We start from the raw sequence: 15,145 nt of genomic DNA on the forward strand, positions 1-15,145 counted from the left end.
TGGGGGGGTTGGGGGGAAGGCTGGGAAGGGATGTGAAGGGTAAACAAAGGAGGAGGCTGCAACACTTGATAAGAAATGTATTCATTATCCTGTCCATGTAATTGTAACCCCTCTGTACAGTATGTTCACAAAAAAAATAAAATAAAATTATTTTTTTAAAAAATGCACATAAGATGATTCTGGAAGGACCAGCCCTCATTTACTCTGCATGACAGCAAGCAGGGAAGAGTGTAGGTCACTGAGGGCTGTTCTCCTGTCAGAAACTGTTCTCCTCTTTTCTTGCCTGGAGTTTTCAAGAATAAATCCTGACAGAGTTGTGAACTAGCCACAGTAGCCTCTATTCTGGCCTTCTTACCTCCCCCTTGCCAGAAATAGGATGTCTTTCAATGCTTTGCCCAGTAATTCGTGCATCCCTGGGGTATAAAGCGGTGCCAGTCACTTTCTGGGGTCCCTAAGCTGCAGCCTAATGGGCACATGCAAATGAGACTGTCTGCCTCTGGCAACGTTCCTGAGCCTTGAGGAACTAGCCGGCAACAACTCCTAAGATTTCTGTTGTTCTGGTCACCAGGCAATAGGTAGTAAGATCACTTCCAGTTATGTGGCCTGGGTTGGAAGAAGGCAGAGGTGATGGTGGTAGAGGTATCTTGTTTCACTTAACTAAGAGAAGTTGGTAACCAGTACACAGTGAATCCATTTCACACTTAGAACAATCAAAATGTTTATGGAGAAAGATAATGTTTCATTTGCACCCTAAACACCATAATTTGAACCTTCCTTTGTGTGTGGTACTAGAGATCAGACCAAGGCCTTCTAGCCTGCTAAGTAAACATCTTACCACTGAGCTGCGACCTTTGCTGCTAGCTTTCATTTACAAACATCTTCACCTTGGGCACTGGTGACTTAATCCTATCATCTTACCTAGCTACTGAGGAAACTGAGATCTAAAGATCACGGTTCAAAGCCAGCCTGAATAGAAGAATCCATGACACTCTTACTTCCAATTAAACACACACACACACACAAGCTAGAAGTGGAGTTGTGGCTCAAGTGGTAGAATTGCTAGCCTTAAGCAAAAAAACTCAAGGACAGTGCCTAGACCCTGAGTCCTAGGACCAGAAAAATAAAACAACTTTATTCTTGTCTGTTTTCCCAGGAAGAACAGATGGAGACATGTTTTACGTTTACTCAGACAAAAAACCAGTTTGGCCTACCTAAAAATCTTGTATGTCTTGGAGTGACTTCAAGCCTCCAAGTATAGACAGAGATGGGAAAATTATGTCATTTTGAAATGAACGTTTGATTCTAAAATTTAGTGCTTGTTCCCTGACATCACTTAGCTTCAAGGTAAAATTATTTGTGAGCAATACAGGCTTATCATTGGGTAGATGGTACCACTGCAAAAAAAAAAAAAAAGTCAGGGGATTTCCCTGGATCTCCCATTTCATGACAGACTAGATGAAAGTCACTTTTTTGTGGGGCCTGAACTCTGGGCCTGGGTGCTGTCCCTCAGCTCTTCAGCTCAAGGCTAGTGCTCTACCACTTGAGCCACAGTACCACTCCAGCTTTTTCTGCTTATGTTGGTGCTGAGGAATTGAATCCAGGGCCTCACACATGCAAGGCAAGCACTCTGCCACTGAGCCACCTTCCCAGCCCTAGATACATTTTTTTAAAGAGAGCAGTAATATATGGGTAGTATAAGTTGACATATCTACATTTCTGAGTGATTACTATTCAATGTAAAATATACAAAGTCCGTACTGGTGGCTCATGCCTGTAATCCTAGCTACTCAAGAGATAGAGACCTAAGGATCTCAATTTGAAGTTATTCTGGGCAGGAAAGTAATAAGCCAGCAAAAAAGTCAAAAGTAGAGGTGTAGCTCAAGTGGTAGAGTGCCAGCCTTGAGCAAAGAAGTCAAGTAACATGAGGCCCTGAGTTAAAGCCCCATTATAAATAAATAAATAAATAAAATGTACAATTCCACAAGGTCGGTGTGCCTATTGGCCCTATTTTATGCACATAGAAACAGAAGTAGATTTCTTGTATGGCCTGCAAAGTTAATGTTGGTCTCACCCACCTTTGGAGCTTCTCTGGTCACATTTTCTGTTTACTCTTCCATCTGCCTCTCTGGAGTCAGTCCACATGCATCACTTTTAATAGCCACAGAGCTGCTGAGATACTACAGGGGAAGAATGGAGGTTCTGATTATTTCACTAACCAGACACCGATTGGACCAACTCAAGGAATGGCTACCTGGGGTCTGGTGAAGGAGCCATGGTCATTTCAATAGTGACAGGGAGATAGCCTTGCTTTTGCAAACAGTTCCTCTTTTCCTTCTCTTCCTCTTCCCCTTCCTGCTCCTTCCCCCCTCCTCCTCCTCTTCCTCTTCCTCCTCCTCTTCCTCCTCCTCCTCCCCTTCCTCCTTTTCTTCTTCCACCTCCTCCTCCTCATTCGGACTTGGGAAGAGTGAGACCTAAGCTTTTTTCATGATAGGGGAAGGAAAAGAGGATGAGGAAGAGGGTGTTGCTTAGCAGTTCACACTAACCAGCTTACTGTTGAAGAAATTGGGCCCAGAGAAATGGTCATTCATTCAAAGTCACATAGCTTGGGTGAAGTGGAGCTGGGATTTAATCCCAGGTTCCTCTCTGTAAGACCTAGGAAGAAATCAGACCAAGTGTTTTTCCTTCCTATTTTCTAACACTTCTCACAGCAGATAGCTGGGTCAGGCGGTATTCTTACCAACCAAGCAAGCCTGCACTGGTATCACAGGCTGGCCTCTGATTCAGCCCTGATGCTTTTTACCTAGAGTTAGTCTTAGATCTAAGGTTGTGGAGAGCTCAGTCTCCCAGGACTGCCTGCTCCATTTCAGGTGACAGTCACAAGTTCTAGACCACAGCCTGTACGTCCAAGCAACTGGCTAGAGTTCCCTTAACTCCCTTTTCAGGTTCAATGAATTTGTTGGGGCAGCTCACCGAACTCAGGAACATCACTGATTCATCTCTAGCAGCTTTCTGGAAAGGTTACCGATGAACAACAGATGTAAGAATTGTGGAGGGCAAGACTGGTGGGAAGGGCACACCACCCTCCAGCAATCTCCACATGTCCAGCAATTTGGAAGCTCTCCAAAGCCACCATAATTGATAACGTCACTGCCTATTAGTCAACTCAACCTCTAGCTTCCCTATCCTCGTGGGAGGGGTGTGTGTGTGTGTGTGTGTGTGTGTGTGTGTGTGTGTGTGTGTGTGTGTGTGTAAGATTCCAACCCTCTAATCATATGATCGGATTCCTGGCAACCAGTCTCTATTCTGAGATCATCCTGGAGCCCAGCAAGCATCACCGCCTAGAACAAAAGATTCTCCTACCACTCAGGAAATTACAAAGGCTGTAAGAATTCTGTGCAGGAACTGGAGTCAAAGATCAAATATTAGAGCAAGACTTTCTCCTAGTGTCCTTATATACAAAAGGTTTTTTTTTTTGGTTTGTTTTTTGGGCTCTGTGCCAAGAACTGAAGACAGAAACCAAATATATACTTACTATGTCACAATATTACAGGCCTTTTTCCTCTGCACACTGTCGTACTCTTATTGTTAACTGTGAGTGTTAGAAAATCATTCCTTAGTATCAGAATGAAACTCATGAGTGAGATGGTATTGGATAGTGGCTTGTCCTCCATCCTTCACCTTCCCACAAGCAACAGGTGAGGTCAGAGGAAAAGTGGTGGTTTCAGAACCACATCTGCTCATGAGGTAAGAAGAGGACAGAGCTGCGTCGGATAAAGCTGTAAAATGGGCCGCCATCTTCACTGTCTCTCAGCACCTCTCCCCTCCTCAGAGACTTCCCCTTCCTCTGCCCCCATTCTACCCCTGCCACTGAGACGCTGCACCCAAAGCTTAGGCTAGCACACAGGCTTCTCTCTGTGTGCTGTATTTGGCGAAACCCACTAACCCCCTCTCTCCCCTCCCGCTCCTCCCCGCCTCCAGCCAAAGTTCCTGCTTCCCCTCCTGGGGCCTTACTGTCATTGTGTATACAGGCTGTGTGATTTTTCAGGGTCTCTGGACTTGAACCTCATGGACTTCCAACTCTGACAATGAAAGAACATGAGTCTTAGAGGGGATTGTGTGAAGCCGGAGACAGAACCAAAACCAAAACAAATCCCACAGTCCTTCAGTTGTTCCCAACTCCAGAGTTGTGGGTTGAGGTTGGCATTTATTAATAGAAGACTTCACAACAGTGTTCCCCATCCTTGTGGCTGGGATAGGCACAATCCTTCCCCACTGCCAGTGCAAGCAGGTAAAAGTGGTATATTTGTTAACCCAGTTTAGGGCCAAAAAGCATCTATTATGGCATGTTTAAATAAAAATCTTTGAACCCATTCTGGTACAGGTGCTAGATACACAGATAGACATGGCAGGAACAAAGAAGGTAAAACTTCAGTGAACAAAATCGAGAAATATGGCCTTAAACAAACAGCAGTCTGATTTCTGCTAGAGACTACCTAATGGAGGAGACATTTGGTTGAGGTGAGTTTTCTGCTATCCCTTTTCCACCACCCCCAAATCCAGGAGACCTGCGAGATTGGTACTCTCTGAATGTGTGCTTTTTGTGTGTGAGTGCCAGTCCTCAGGCTTGAACTCAGGGCCTGGATCGCTTGAGCTTCTTTTGCTCAAGGCTAGCACTCTACTTGTTGAGCCACAGCTCCACTGTCAGCTTTTTGATGGTTTATTGGAGATGAGTCTCAGGGACTTTCTGCCAGGTCTGGCTTTGAACTACAATCCTCAGGTCCAGCCTTGTGAGTAGCTAGGATGACATGAATGAGCCATGGGCGCCCAGCTGAAGGTGTGCATTTTCCTGTGCTACAGGAGCATGGCATGGACTGCAGATCCCTGCAGACTAGGGACAGTTGGCACTAAGGATGCCTGCCTTTAGGGTTGTGGTGAGGATGAGACTGGGTAGTAAACCAGGCTCAGTGCAGTGGAGAAGGATGTGGTCATTGGTGCCTGTGTCTCAGATGAAAATCCTTCCTCTGTCACTTTGTATAGTCTTTCTGGGGCAAGTGACTTAAATCACAAATCACGTGCAGGTCAAAAGTACCATCCACCCCAATACTATTACATATGTTATCTGCTTTTCAGTACATATTAACTTGTCAAACAGAACCTACCCATACTTCATATTGACTTGCTCTAACATTATACCTATAATTAAATGTATTATCTCTTTCCTCATTTGCCATTCATGTTCATCTTCCCTTATCTTTTCTTTCTCTTATCTCTTCTTTCTTCTCCTCCTCCTTCCTCTCTTTCTCCTTCCCCCCCCCCCAGGTGAATAGGCAGTTGAGACAACAGGAAATGGGGCAATTATTCTTTTCCAATTGTTCTATTTTTCAGAGAGCTAGGAAGCAAGGTCATCAGTGGAGAAAAGAAGAAAGCATGAAGATAAGGAAAGGAACTGGTACACTCATTAACACACCTACAAATTCAGCATGATCCATTTGTTATTTGTAAGAATAACTTTGGACAGTCTTGAAGGAGGCACCACATAGGAACTAGTTAGCCACATTTATTTACTTATTTAATTTTTATTGTAAAAGTGATTACTGAGGTTATAGTTATATAAATCAGGTAATGAGTACATTTCTTTTCAGTGTTACCCTCTCCCTCAGTTTTTCTCTCCCAACCTCCCTCTCAAGTTGTCTAGTTCATTTCCAACACAGTGTCTAGTGAAGGCAACAGTTATTTAATACACTCTTATTAAAGGTCTATTGTATGCGCAGGCACTGTGCTAGGTTCTGTCTCAAGAAGAATACAGCCAGGAAAATTAAAAAAATAACAAAACTGCTAATGTGTTAAAGGACAATGGAGAGGAAATACTGAGAGTATGTTACAACAGCATCTGACTAGACTTGTACCCAGACTTGTGTAACTTGGACTGCAGAAATTCAGCTGAAGAGTATTCAATCAACAAGGCAAAAATATTCAGTTAACAAGATAAAAGAGGTGATCTATTGAACTACATGAGGAGGCAGAACAGTGCAGCAGATGCTGTTTGAATCTGTGAGTATCCTCATTGTTCCCGGGCACCTTATATTACAGCTCCCCCTGCAAGCATCTCTGCATCTACCTCTGAAGACATTCCTATTTGCACAAAAGGCAAGCTGAGAAGTGCCAGAGAGTTAATATCCCTTCCAGTGGTCCTCAACCAACCACAACGCAGTGGGTGCATATACATTCCAGTTTGCTGGCCTTTTAGGTGGGCAGAGGACCAGAGAGACTGTGCCCCCAGAAGCCCACTGTGAAACCCACTCATTTCCATACCCTGTGTGATTCTCCTCCTTTTTATCTCACTTCCCCATTCTCCTACAGTTGCTTCCTGGATTAACCTCTCAAATAAACTCTTTGCACTCAAATCTCTGTCTTCAAGTCCACTTGAGATGGGTGGGGGAGGAGGAGATCAAACAGAAGGTAAGCTAACTTTTAGAACAATCGGATGATGAACACAAAGGCTCACATATGTGGCTCTGAGATGTCTGTCATGGGAGACAGTGATCCCATTAACAACGACAAAAGACTCTTCCATCCAAGAAGAGGGAGAAATTCAGGGTCTGGAAAGACTGAACTCAAAGTGCCCGTGACACTTGGTATCTTGAAACTCCCTGAGTACAAGGTTAAAAGCCAGGCGCCAGTGGCTCATGCCTGTAATCCTAGCTACTCAGGAGGCTGAGATTTGAGAATCACAGTTCAAAGCCAGCCCGGGCAGGAAAGTCCGTGAGACTCTTATCTCCAATAAATCATGAGGAAACCGGAAGTGGTGCTGTGGCTCAAGTGGTAGAGCGCTGGCCTTGAGCTGAAGAGCACAGGTTAAGACCATTGACTGTGGATACAAGGAAAAGGCACTTAGCAGAAAAGGGACCACACAGAAGAAAACACCAACAGAAGTGAACCTCACATCTTCCTAGAGGCCCATGGCAGTGTCCTCTTTTGACACCAGAGAATGTAAAGCCCTCGCTGTCTCTTCCAGACGGTCTCTATACTCTAGTTTCTCATAGTTGGAGGGACTCACTCCTTGAAAACCATACATAACTCCCCACCAGCAGCCAGCAATGGCGGCAGTAGAATCACTGTCTCCACCGTGGAAAAAGGCCCGGTGGGCAAGCTCTTTCCATGAGTCCCCAGCAGCAAGGATGGCATCATAGGCAATCATGGGAGCATCGTGTCCGCTGCTGCCACCCCAGCCAGAGTAGCTCAGGGAGGTGTAGAACTGGTCTCTCTCTTTCACAGTGAAGGGCTGGTGAGAGGTAGGGGCTGACTTGCCATCCAAAATGCCTCTAAGGTTCAGGTATTTTTCCCATTGATCTTGAAAATAGGACCTGGGAGAAAGAAAAAAAAAAAGAGAGAGAGAGCCAATTGAAAAACTGAAATCAGAAGCTATAAGGAAAAACAGCAGGTAAATGTGAGAACAAAGAACAGTCTGAGATGACTTCAACTACTTGCACTAATGTAAACTACATTAAAACTCAAAGTTAGGTGCTAGGCAGGTGGCTCAATGGTAGAGCGCTTGCCTTGCATGCCTGAGGCCCTGGGTTCGATTCCTCAGCACCACATAAGCAAAAAGAAAAAAGCCGGAAGTGGCGCTGTGGCTCAAGTGGTAGAGCACTAGCCTTAAGCTGAAGAGCTGAGGGACAGCGCCCAGACCCAGAGTTCAGACCCCACGACCAGACCCCCAAAAAAAAAAAAACAATAAACTCAAAGTTAGCTCCAACAGCCATTTATTTCATACATTTTCTTTTGCTAAACATCTACATAAACAATACTGTGACACCATTGCTAAATAAAGAAGATATATAAGAAACAAAAGTTAGCTTTTCCAGGGTTGAAAGTAGTGTCAAATGTCATCTATCAATGGGAAACTGGAACATTACAACCATCGATGACCAGCAGAAAGCTCTGGACCCTTTTATTCTACGAGAGAGAATGAGAAGTAAGCTCACAGAAAGGGGAAGATGTGGCCTTACTGCTTATCAAGTAGCTAATGGAAAAGAACTATCATCTCTTGGGCATTCCAAGCAAAGACTGCTATTCAAATTGCTATTCATATCAAGACAGTAATGGAAAAACAAGTTCCAGGTAAATAAGAAATAACCAAGAAGCCAGGTGCCGGGTGGCTCACACCTGTAACCCTAGTTACTAAGGAGGCTGATATCTGAGGATCACAGTCCAGAGCCAGCCTGGGCAGGAAAGTCCGTGAGACTCTTATCCCCAATAAACCACCAGAAAACCAGAAGTGGTGCTGTGGTTCAAGTGGTAGAGCACAAGCCTTGAGCTGAAGAGGGACAGTGCCCAGGCCCAGAGTTCAAGCCTTAGGACAAACAAAAAAACACACACACAAACAAGAAACTACCTCAGCATAGGATGGCCAAAGAGATTATTTTTTAAAAAAAAGAAAAAGTCAGAGAGGAGGGAAAAATAACTATAGAAAGCCAGAATACACAGCAAGGAGGCACTGTAACCACATCACTACCTTGGGGGTCTAATCAGCTACTTACAGCCACCATGGCTGGATGGGAATTTGAAAACCTCAGTGGGAAGGCAAGGAGGGGGTTGGGTGGTAAGAACCAAGATGGTTGCCGTCATATCTGAGTCCTGGGCACGCATGCTCAGTGTATACACATGCACACACACACACATTCACCCAGAGGCCAGTGGAGGCACGGGCCAGCAGACTCACCAGTGTTGAAGATTCTCCTCCACAAAGTAGCCTGACTGAACAATGTATTTTTGAGCTTCTGGTAACACCTCCATCAGTCCTTTCCCCCACTGCCAGGGTGGTTTGCCATTCACTGCATAGGCTGTAAAAAGGGCCGACGCCAGGGCTCCCAGGTACCCTGTTGGGTGGTGGTGGGTCATCCGCCCACTCTCAATGCTCACTCGGATCAGTGTATCCAGTTGGCTGCGGTGGGGGAACCTGAGGCCGATGCACATAGCCCGCATGGCAGCCCCACAGCCACCTTCTCGCTTGTTGAAGGGAATCCTCCAGCCATTGGCTTTATGGGGCTCCAGCTGCATCGCATTACTCATGGAGGCGCCACCTGAGGACACATGGGGTACAGAGCGAGGTCAGTGTCACCAAAGCCAAGGCTCCAGTAGGAAGAAACAGCTATGCTGTCTCCAGGTTTCTCTGCTAGAAAGGGAAAGTCAAGGGACCCAGTGTGGTGACACAACCCTTGTAATACCCGAGGCACAGGAAGTGGAAATGGGAGGATTTCAGTTTGAGGCCAGGCCAGCCCAGCCAAAAGAGTGAGTCCTTCTCTCAGAAAAACAAAACAAGATAGGCATGATGATACACACTTATAATCCAAGTTATAGGAGAGGATGGGAAGGGAATAGGAGGATCATGATCCAAGGTCAGCCCAGGCAAAAGCACAAGACTTTAACTGAAAAAATAAGCTAAAGCAAAAAGGACCAGGATGTGGTACAAGTTGTAGAAGTCCACCTTGCCAATGTGAGATCCTGAGTTCAAATCTCAGCACCAAAAAAGAAAACAAACAAGCAAACAAACTGAAAAGACACCTGATAAACAAAGTTCCTAAACATCAGAAAAAAAGCCCCAAACTTTATAGTGAAGCTCAGTCTGTCCCCCGGGTAACGGTGGTGTAAGTGTGCTTATCCCATTGTTCTACTGTCCTGAGGACCTGTGACTACCTTTGGAGCCAACCAATGGCAGAAGCATACTAGGGAGTCAGAGCATACTGCTCTGCTACTGGCTAGTTTACTCACAGCCATGTTCATGGATGACACAGGCAGAGAAGGAAAGTATCTCTTCCCAATGCCAGACTGAGGCTAAAGAGCTGAGAGAAAAACAAAGTGTCTATAAATGTCGTCTTTCTTTGGAGGACATCAAAAGGGGAGTTTCCATATCCTTACTTCCTTGTACAATCCAGCTGGTCAAGTTAGCATACTATTATTTTCTCTTCCTAATTAAGCTGCTTTTCTAAAGAGGAGGAGGAGAAAGAGGAGTTAGAAATACTCTAGATGCCAATCTGAGGAGATATTCGATGCTATGGGGGAAAAAAATGAAGAGAGTTTAGTTTCTAAGGCCAATCCTTGGGCTAAAGAGACATCCCTAGGTATAATGCTGGTGAAGTATTCAGGGGCTACACTGTGCTCATGTGTTGAAGTCCAAATTCACACGTTGAAGCCCTAATATCTGGTAAACAAAAAAAAATTGGAGATAGGACTCCTCAAGAGATGATTAAACTAAACTGAGACATCGGGATGAAGAGTAATCCTATCTGAATGGGATCCTTCTGAGAAAATAAACATGAACACAGAGGTGTAAACACACACAGAAGAAAGACAATGTCATTTTTCTGAGTTAGGCTCTCAGGTTGGCCTGTAATTTGCGAAAGCCTCCCACCTTAGCCTGAGTGCTGGGATTACAGGCATGCACCATCATGCCTGGCTAAAAAAGAAAACAAACAAACAAACAAATGCTTTTGTTTATATTTTTCATTTTTTTAATTAGAAAACATGATTAAGCAAGAGGAAAATAAGAAGGGCTATTATTATATATCATTGTGTATATGCATCCAGACCTCTTTCACCACAGAGATCCATTCCCAGACTTCCAATGGTGGTGTATTCACTTCACATCTATACCTTCCCATATCAGGAAACACTCATCTGCATAATTTCATATAGCTGTGAATGTAGCCCCATCATTAGATCAATTAGAAGATGTTTAGGATGTTTCTATTTCATCACAACCACAGGAAAAGTAAGCCAACATCTATCTTATTAATGATTTCTTTTTCTTTTTTTGGGGTCCAGTGGTGGGGCCTGAACTCTGGGCCTGGGCGCTGTCCCTCAGCTCTTCAGCTCAAGGCTAGCACTCTACCACTTGAGCCACAGCGCCACTTCTGGCTTCTTTCTTTTTGCTTATGTGGTGCTGAGGAATGGAACCCAGGGCCTCAGGCATGCAAGGCAAGCGCTCTACCACTGAGCCACCTTCCCAGCCCCTTATTAATGATTTCTTTGGGCTATTTTACTATCTACCCACCCTGGCCCTCCCGCAGACTGAGCTCACCTGGTGCTCGGCCATCCATGTCTCCCATGCAGTCCTGGTAATGCTTGGCTAGGAGAGAATACAGTTGATCGAAGCTGGGGGCTTTTCCAGCCTCCAGGAGGGCTTCAGCTGTGGCCAGGTGCATTACTGTGTCATCACTGACTCTCCACAGTTCCACATCTATGGCTTCCAGGCCACCCATCTGGGCCAGCTGCTGGTGAATCTTCTCCCCGCTCCGAAGGAATTCCCATTTCCCGTTGAAGTACCCCAGGGCATCTCCAGCTGCACTCAGCAACATGGCCGCCACATACTTCTCTATCAGGCCTCCACACATGCTGGGCTTCACAAGAGCAGTGCAGATGCCTGAATGAAGATGGCAAAAGAACCATCTGAAAAAACAAGAGCTCCAACTACACTTCACTCCCTACCAGGAGGCCCAGTATTAGAGGTACCTCGTTTAATGCTGCCTGCCTAACATATAAGTAAATTGAGGATCATGGAGATAATGTAGTGTTAGAAACACTAAGAGATCTGTCCCAGGTCACAGAGCTATCAAGTGACAGGTCTCAGATTCCATATGCCTCTGTCTGACTTCAAAGCCCCCGATAATTTTTTCAGTCATGCGGCTTAAACTCAGGACCTGGGCTTTGTCCCTGAGCTTTTTTACTCTAAGGCTAGCACTCTACCACTTTGAGCCACAGCTTCACGTTCAGTTTTCTGGTGGTTAATTGGCAATAAGAGTCTCAAGGACTTTCCTGCCCAGGCTGGATTTGAACCATGATCCTCAGATCTCAGTCTTCTGAGTAGCGAGGATTACATGCATGAACAACCAGTATCCAGCCCCAGATTTGAACTGTATCTTTGCCTCTGGTGAATATCAAGCCATTAAATTCTTCATGTCAGCTCAAGCTAATCACTTTTTTTCTTCTTAGTTGAGATTTGGTTTTGGAAGAGCATCTCTCAGTTATATAAGCACCAACAGGGCTAGGAAGTGGCTCAGTGGTAGAGCGTTTGCCTTGCATGCATGAGGCCCTGGGTTCGATTCCTCAGCACCACATAAGCAAAAAAAGAAAAAAGCCGGAAGTGGCGCTCTAGCTCTAGCTGTGGCTCTAGCTGTGACTAGCTGTGGCGCTAGCCTTGAGCTGAAGAGCTAAGGGACAAGACCCAGGCCCAGAGTTCAGGCCCCATGACCAGACCTAAAAAAAATATATATATATATAAGCACCAACATTCCTTCCTGGTATCACAACACAGTTTATAAAACACTTCAACAGTTACTACCTCACTAAAAAGGGAGGTCGAGGGTAGGGAGAATCAGGGTGAATGGAAGGGAATATGAAGGTCAAATTACTTTACATGCATATATGAAAATATAACAATTAAATCAATTAAATTGTTTTAAGGAGGAGCAACGAGATAAAGGAAACTGATAGAGGTGAGGTTGTTGGGGTATACTGTATGTGTCTATGGAAAGATCAAATGAAAACCCCTTCTGCAACTATTTTATGCTAATAAAAAGAACTTTAGAAAAACTTGTTTTCTTCTAAGGGACACTTGTTTTTTGTTTTTGATTTTTGTTTTGGGTTTTTTGTTTTGTTTTTGCCAGTCCTGTGGCTTGAACTCAGGGCCAGGGCACTCTCCCTGGACTTCTTTTGCTCAAGGCTAGCTCTCTACCAATGGAGCTACAGCGCCACTTCCAGCTTTTTCTGTTTATGTGGTACTGAGGAATCGAACCCAGGGCTTCATGGATGCTAGACAAGCACTCTACCACTGAGCCACATTCCCAGCCCAATGGTTGTTTTAAGCTTTTGCTTTTGTTCTGGTATTAGGGCTTGAACTTGAGCTGTTTGTTAGCTTTTCTCCCCTAGGTTAGTGCTCTACTACTTGAGCCACAGCTCTACTTCCAACTTTTTGGATAATTCAAGATAAGATTCTCTTGGGGGAGGTGTTGTACCTGAGGAGGGAGGGAAGGGATGGTAGGGGAAAAACAAAGGAGGAGGCAACAATGCTGGATAAGAAATGTACTCATTACCTTGCTCATGTAACTGTAACCCCTCTGTACAGTATTTTCACAATAAAAAACTTAATTAAAAAAAAAGGTTTTCATGGACTTTCCTGCCCTGGCTGACTTCCAACTCTGACCCTCAGATCTCAGCCCTATGAGTATCAGGATTACAGGTAGAAACCACTGGTCCCTGGCTTAAAAGACAGTTTTGAAGTACTGGATCTCAGCTAATATACCCAACATGAATTAAATCCCTGATAAAGCCTAGCTTCCATGTAGGTGCAATTCCCAAAAGCACTCTTCCTAAGCCAGTTTCTCCAGGTAATCTATTTCATTGGCTTTCAGGTTCAAAGCCCTCCATAGCCTGCCCACCCTATTCACTCACTCCTTGTGTACAGGTTGGCGAACACTTTTTTTTGGGGGGGGGGGAGGCGTCCAGTCATGGGCCTGAACTCGGCCTGGGCGCTGTCCCTCAGCTCTTCAGCTCAAGGCTAGCGCTCTACCACTGGAGCCACAGCGCCACTTCCGGCTTTTTCTGCTTATGTGGTGCTGAGGAATCGAACCCAGGGCCTCATGCATATAATGCAAGCCACCTTCCCAGCCCTGGCAAATACTTTTAAGGACTCACCCTCCCCTCAACTCCAACCTTTCCCCTACCCAATTGCCACTTATCTAGACTCCATTTTCCTCTAGGTGTAGTTCACACCCTAGGATCTCTGCAGTCCTTTCTCAGCTGGGCTGCCGGTGGGATGCAAGGATACCAAGCACCTGGAAAAGCAGTAACCATGAAGATGGACTGCGCAATCCAGTTTCTGATCATGCTCAGCTTCCAGGACCACAAAGGATGTGACCAGCTATTTTCAGATTCCATTACTTGTAAATGAAGCTGTAAACAAGCCATCCACCCTGGACTCCATTTTCCTATCTGTAACCTAGACAGTATAGGAGAGGGGAATGGAGATGTTCTGCCGTGGGCTAGTATTTTCAGGACCACAGCTTTAGAAGGCCTTGGGACTAACTTTTATAAAGCTGACTTTATTGTCATTGTTAAAGTGTTGTACAGTGGGGCTAGTGTTTCATAAGTCAGGTAATGCAGACATTTCTTTTAATGCATATGTACCTTTATCTTCACCCCTTCCTTTACTTTCCCCCAGTTACTTCCTCCCATCCCTGCCCACAAGTTGCATTGTGTCTACTGAGTACCATTGCCTGCATGTGTTCATCCTTCCTCCATTTCCACACTTCCTCTTGTCCCCCTATAGAAAAAGAATAAACAAAACAAAAAACTAAAAGCAAAAACACCAACAACAATAACAACCAATTTTTTAAAAACCTATTTCCTATTCCATTGCAATAAATAGTTCAAAGGTGTTATACCTTTGAGTTCCTCCTTTCAGAGTACCCTCCTTTAGTCTCACTGTGTGTGAATACCTAGAGTCCTGTTTATATGCTCCTGTGTATTTTAAATCTAGCTTCTACAGATGAGAGAAAAAATCAGCCATTTGTCTCTCTGAGGCCTGGCTTCCCTCTCTTGACATGATTTATTCTAGTTCCCTCCATTTCCCTGTACATGACATAATCTTATTCTCTCTAACGGAGGAGTAAAATTGCATTGTGTATAAATAACACTCATCTGTCCTGGGGCATCTGGACTGTTTCCATAATTTGGCTATTGTGGATCTAGTGCAGCGATGAACATGGATGTGTGAGCGTCTTAGGGTATCCTGACTTGTAATGTTCTAGGAGGATGCGCAGGAGTGGTCATCAGTAAGTTCTGTTTAGTTGAGGACCCTCCAAACCACCTTCCACAGTCTCAGGACTAACGTTCCAACCTTCCTCCTCCAATGGCCGAGGCTTCTAGCCATTCTCCCAGACTCCATCCCAGTGCATGTTTTTTGTGGGTCATAAGCAGGTGAAGGAGGACCGGCATCTTTTCCCTGCAGAATTCCTTCCCTTCCTTGGCACAGACAATCACACTGCCCTGGCTTCCCACTTCCCCAGGCCAAGAATTGTGAGCCGAAAAAAGAAAGTCCTTTTCATTTCCCAACAAACCTGCAACAGACTTCTTCAGGGCGGGGGGT

General features: G+C 45.0%; 1 protein-coding gene across 1 annotated transcript in view; it reads right to left on the minus strand.

The window, feature by feature from the left end:
- Positions 1–6,799: 6,799 nt before the first annotated feature.
- Positions 6,800–15,145, minus strand: part of Adprh (ADP-ribosylarginine hydrolase) — an 8,851-nt gene continuing 505 nt past the window's right edge. Inside the window, exons 2-4 of the mRNA XM_013019375.1 lie at positions 11,081–11,422; positions 8,723–9,083; positions 6,800–7,364 (exon numbers count right to left, since the gene is read on the minus strand). Of these exons, the coding sequence (XP_012874829.1) occupies positions 6,950–7,364; positions 8,723–9,083; positions 11,081–11,393 (1,089 nt within the window). The 5' untranslated portion in view covers positions 11,394–11,422 and the 3' untranslated portion in view covers positions 6,800–6,949. The remainder of the gene's footprint in view (positions 7,365–8,722; positions 9,084–11,080; positions 11,423–15,145) is intronic.

The sequence above is a fragment of the Dipodomys ordii genome, unplaced genomic scaffold, assembly GCF_000151885.1.
Source record: "Dipodomys ordii isolate 6190 unplaced genomic scaffold, Dord_2.0 Scaffold45, whole genome shotgun sequence".
In the NCBI taxonomy this organism is placed as follows: Eukaryota; Metazoa; Chordata; class Mammalia; order Rodentia; family Heteromyidae; genus Dipodomys; species Dipodomys ordii.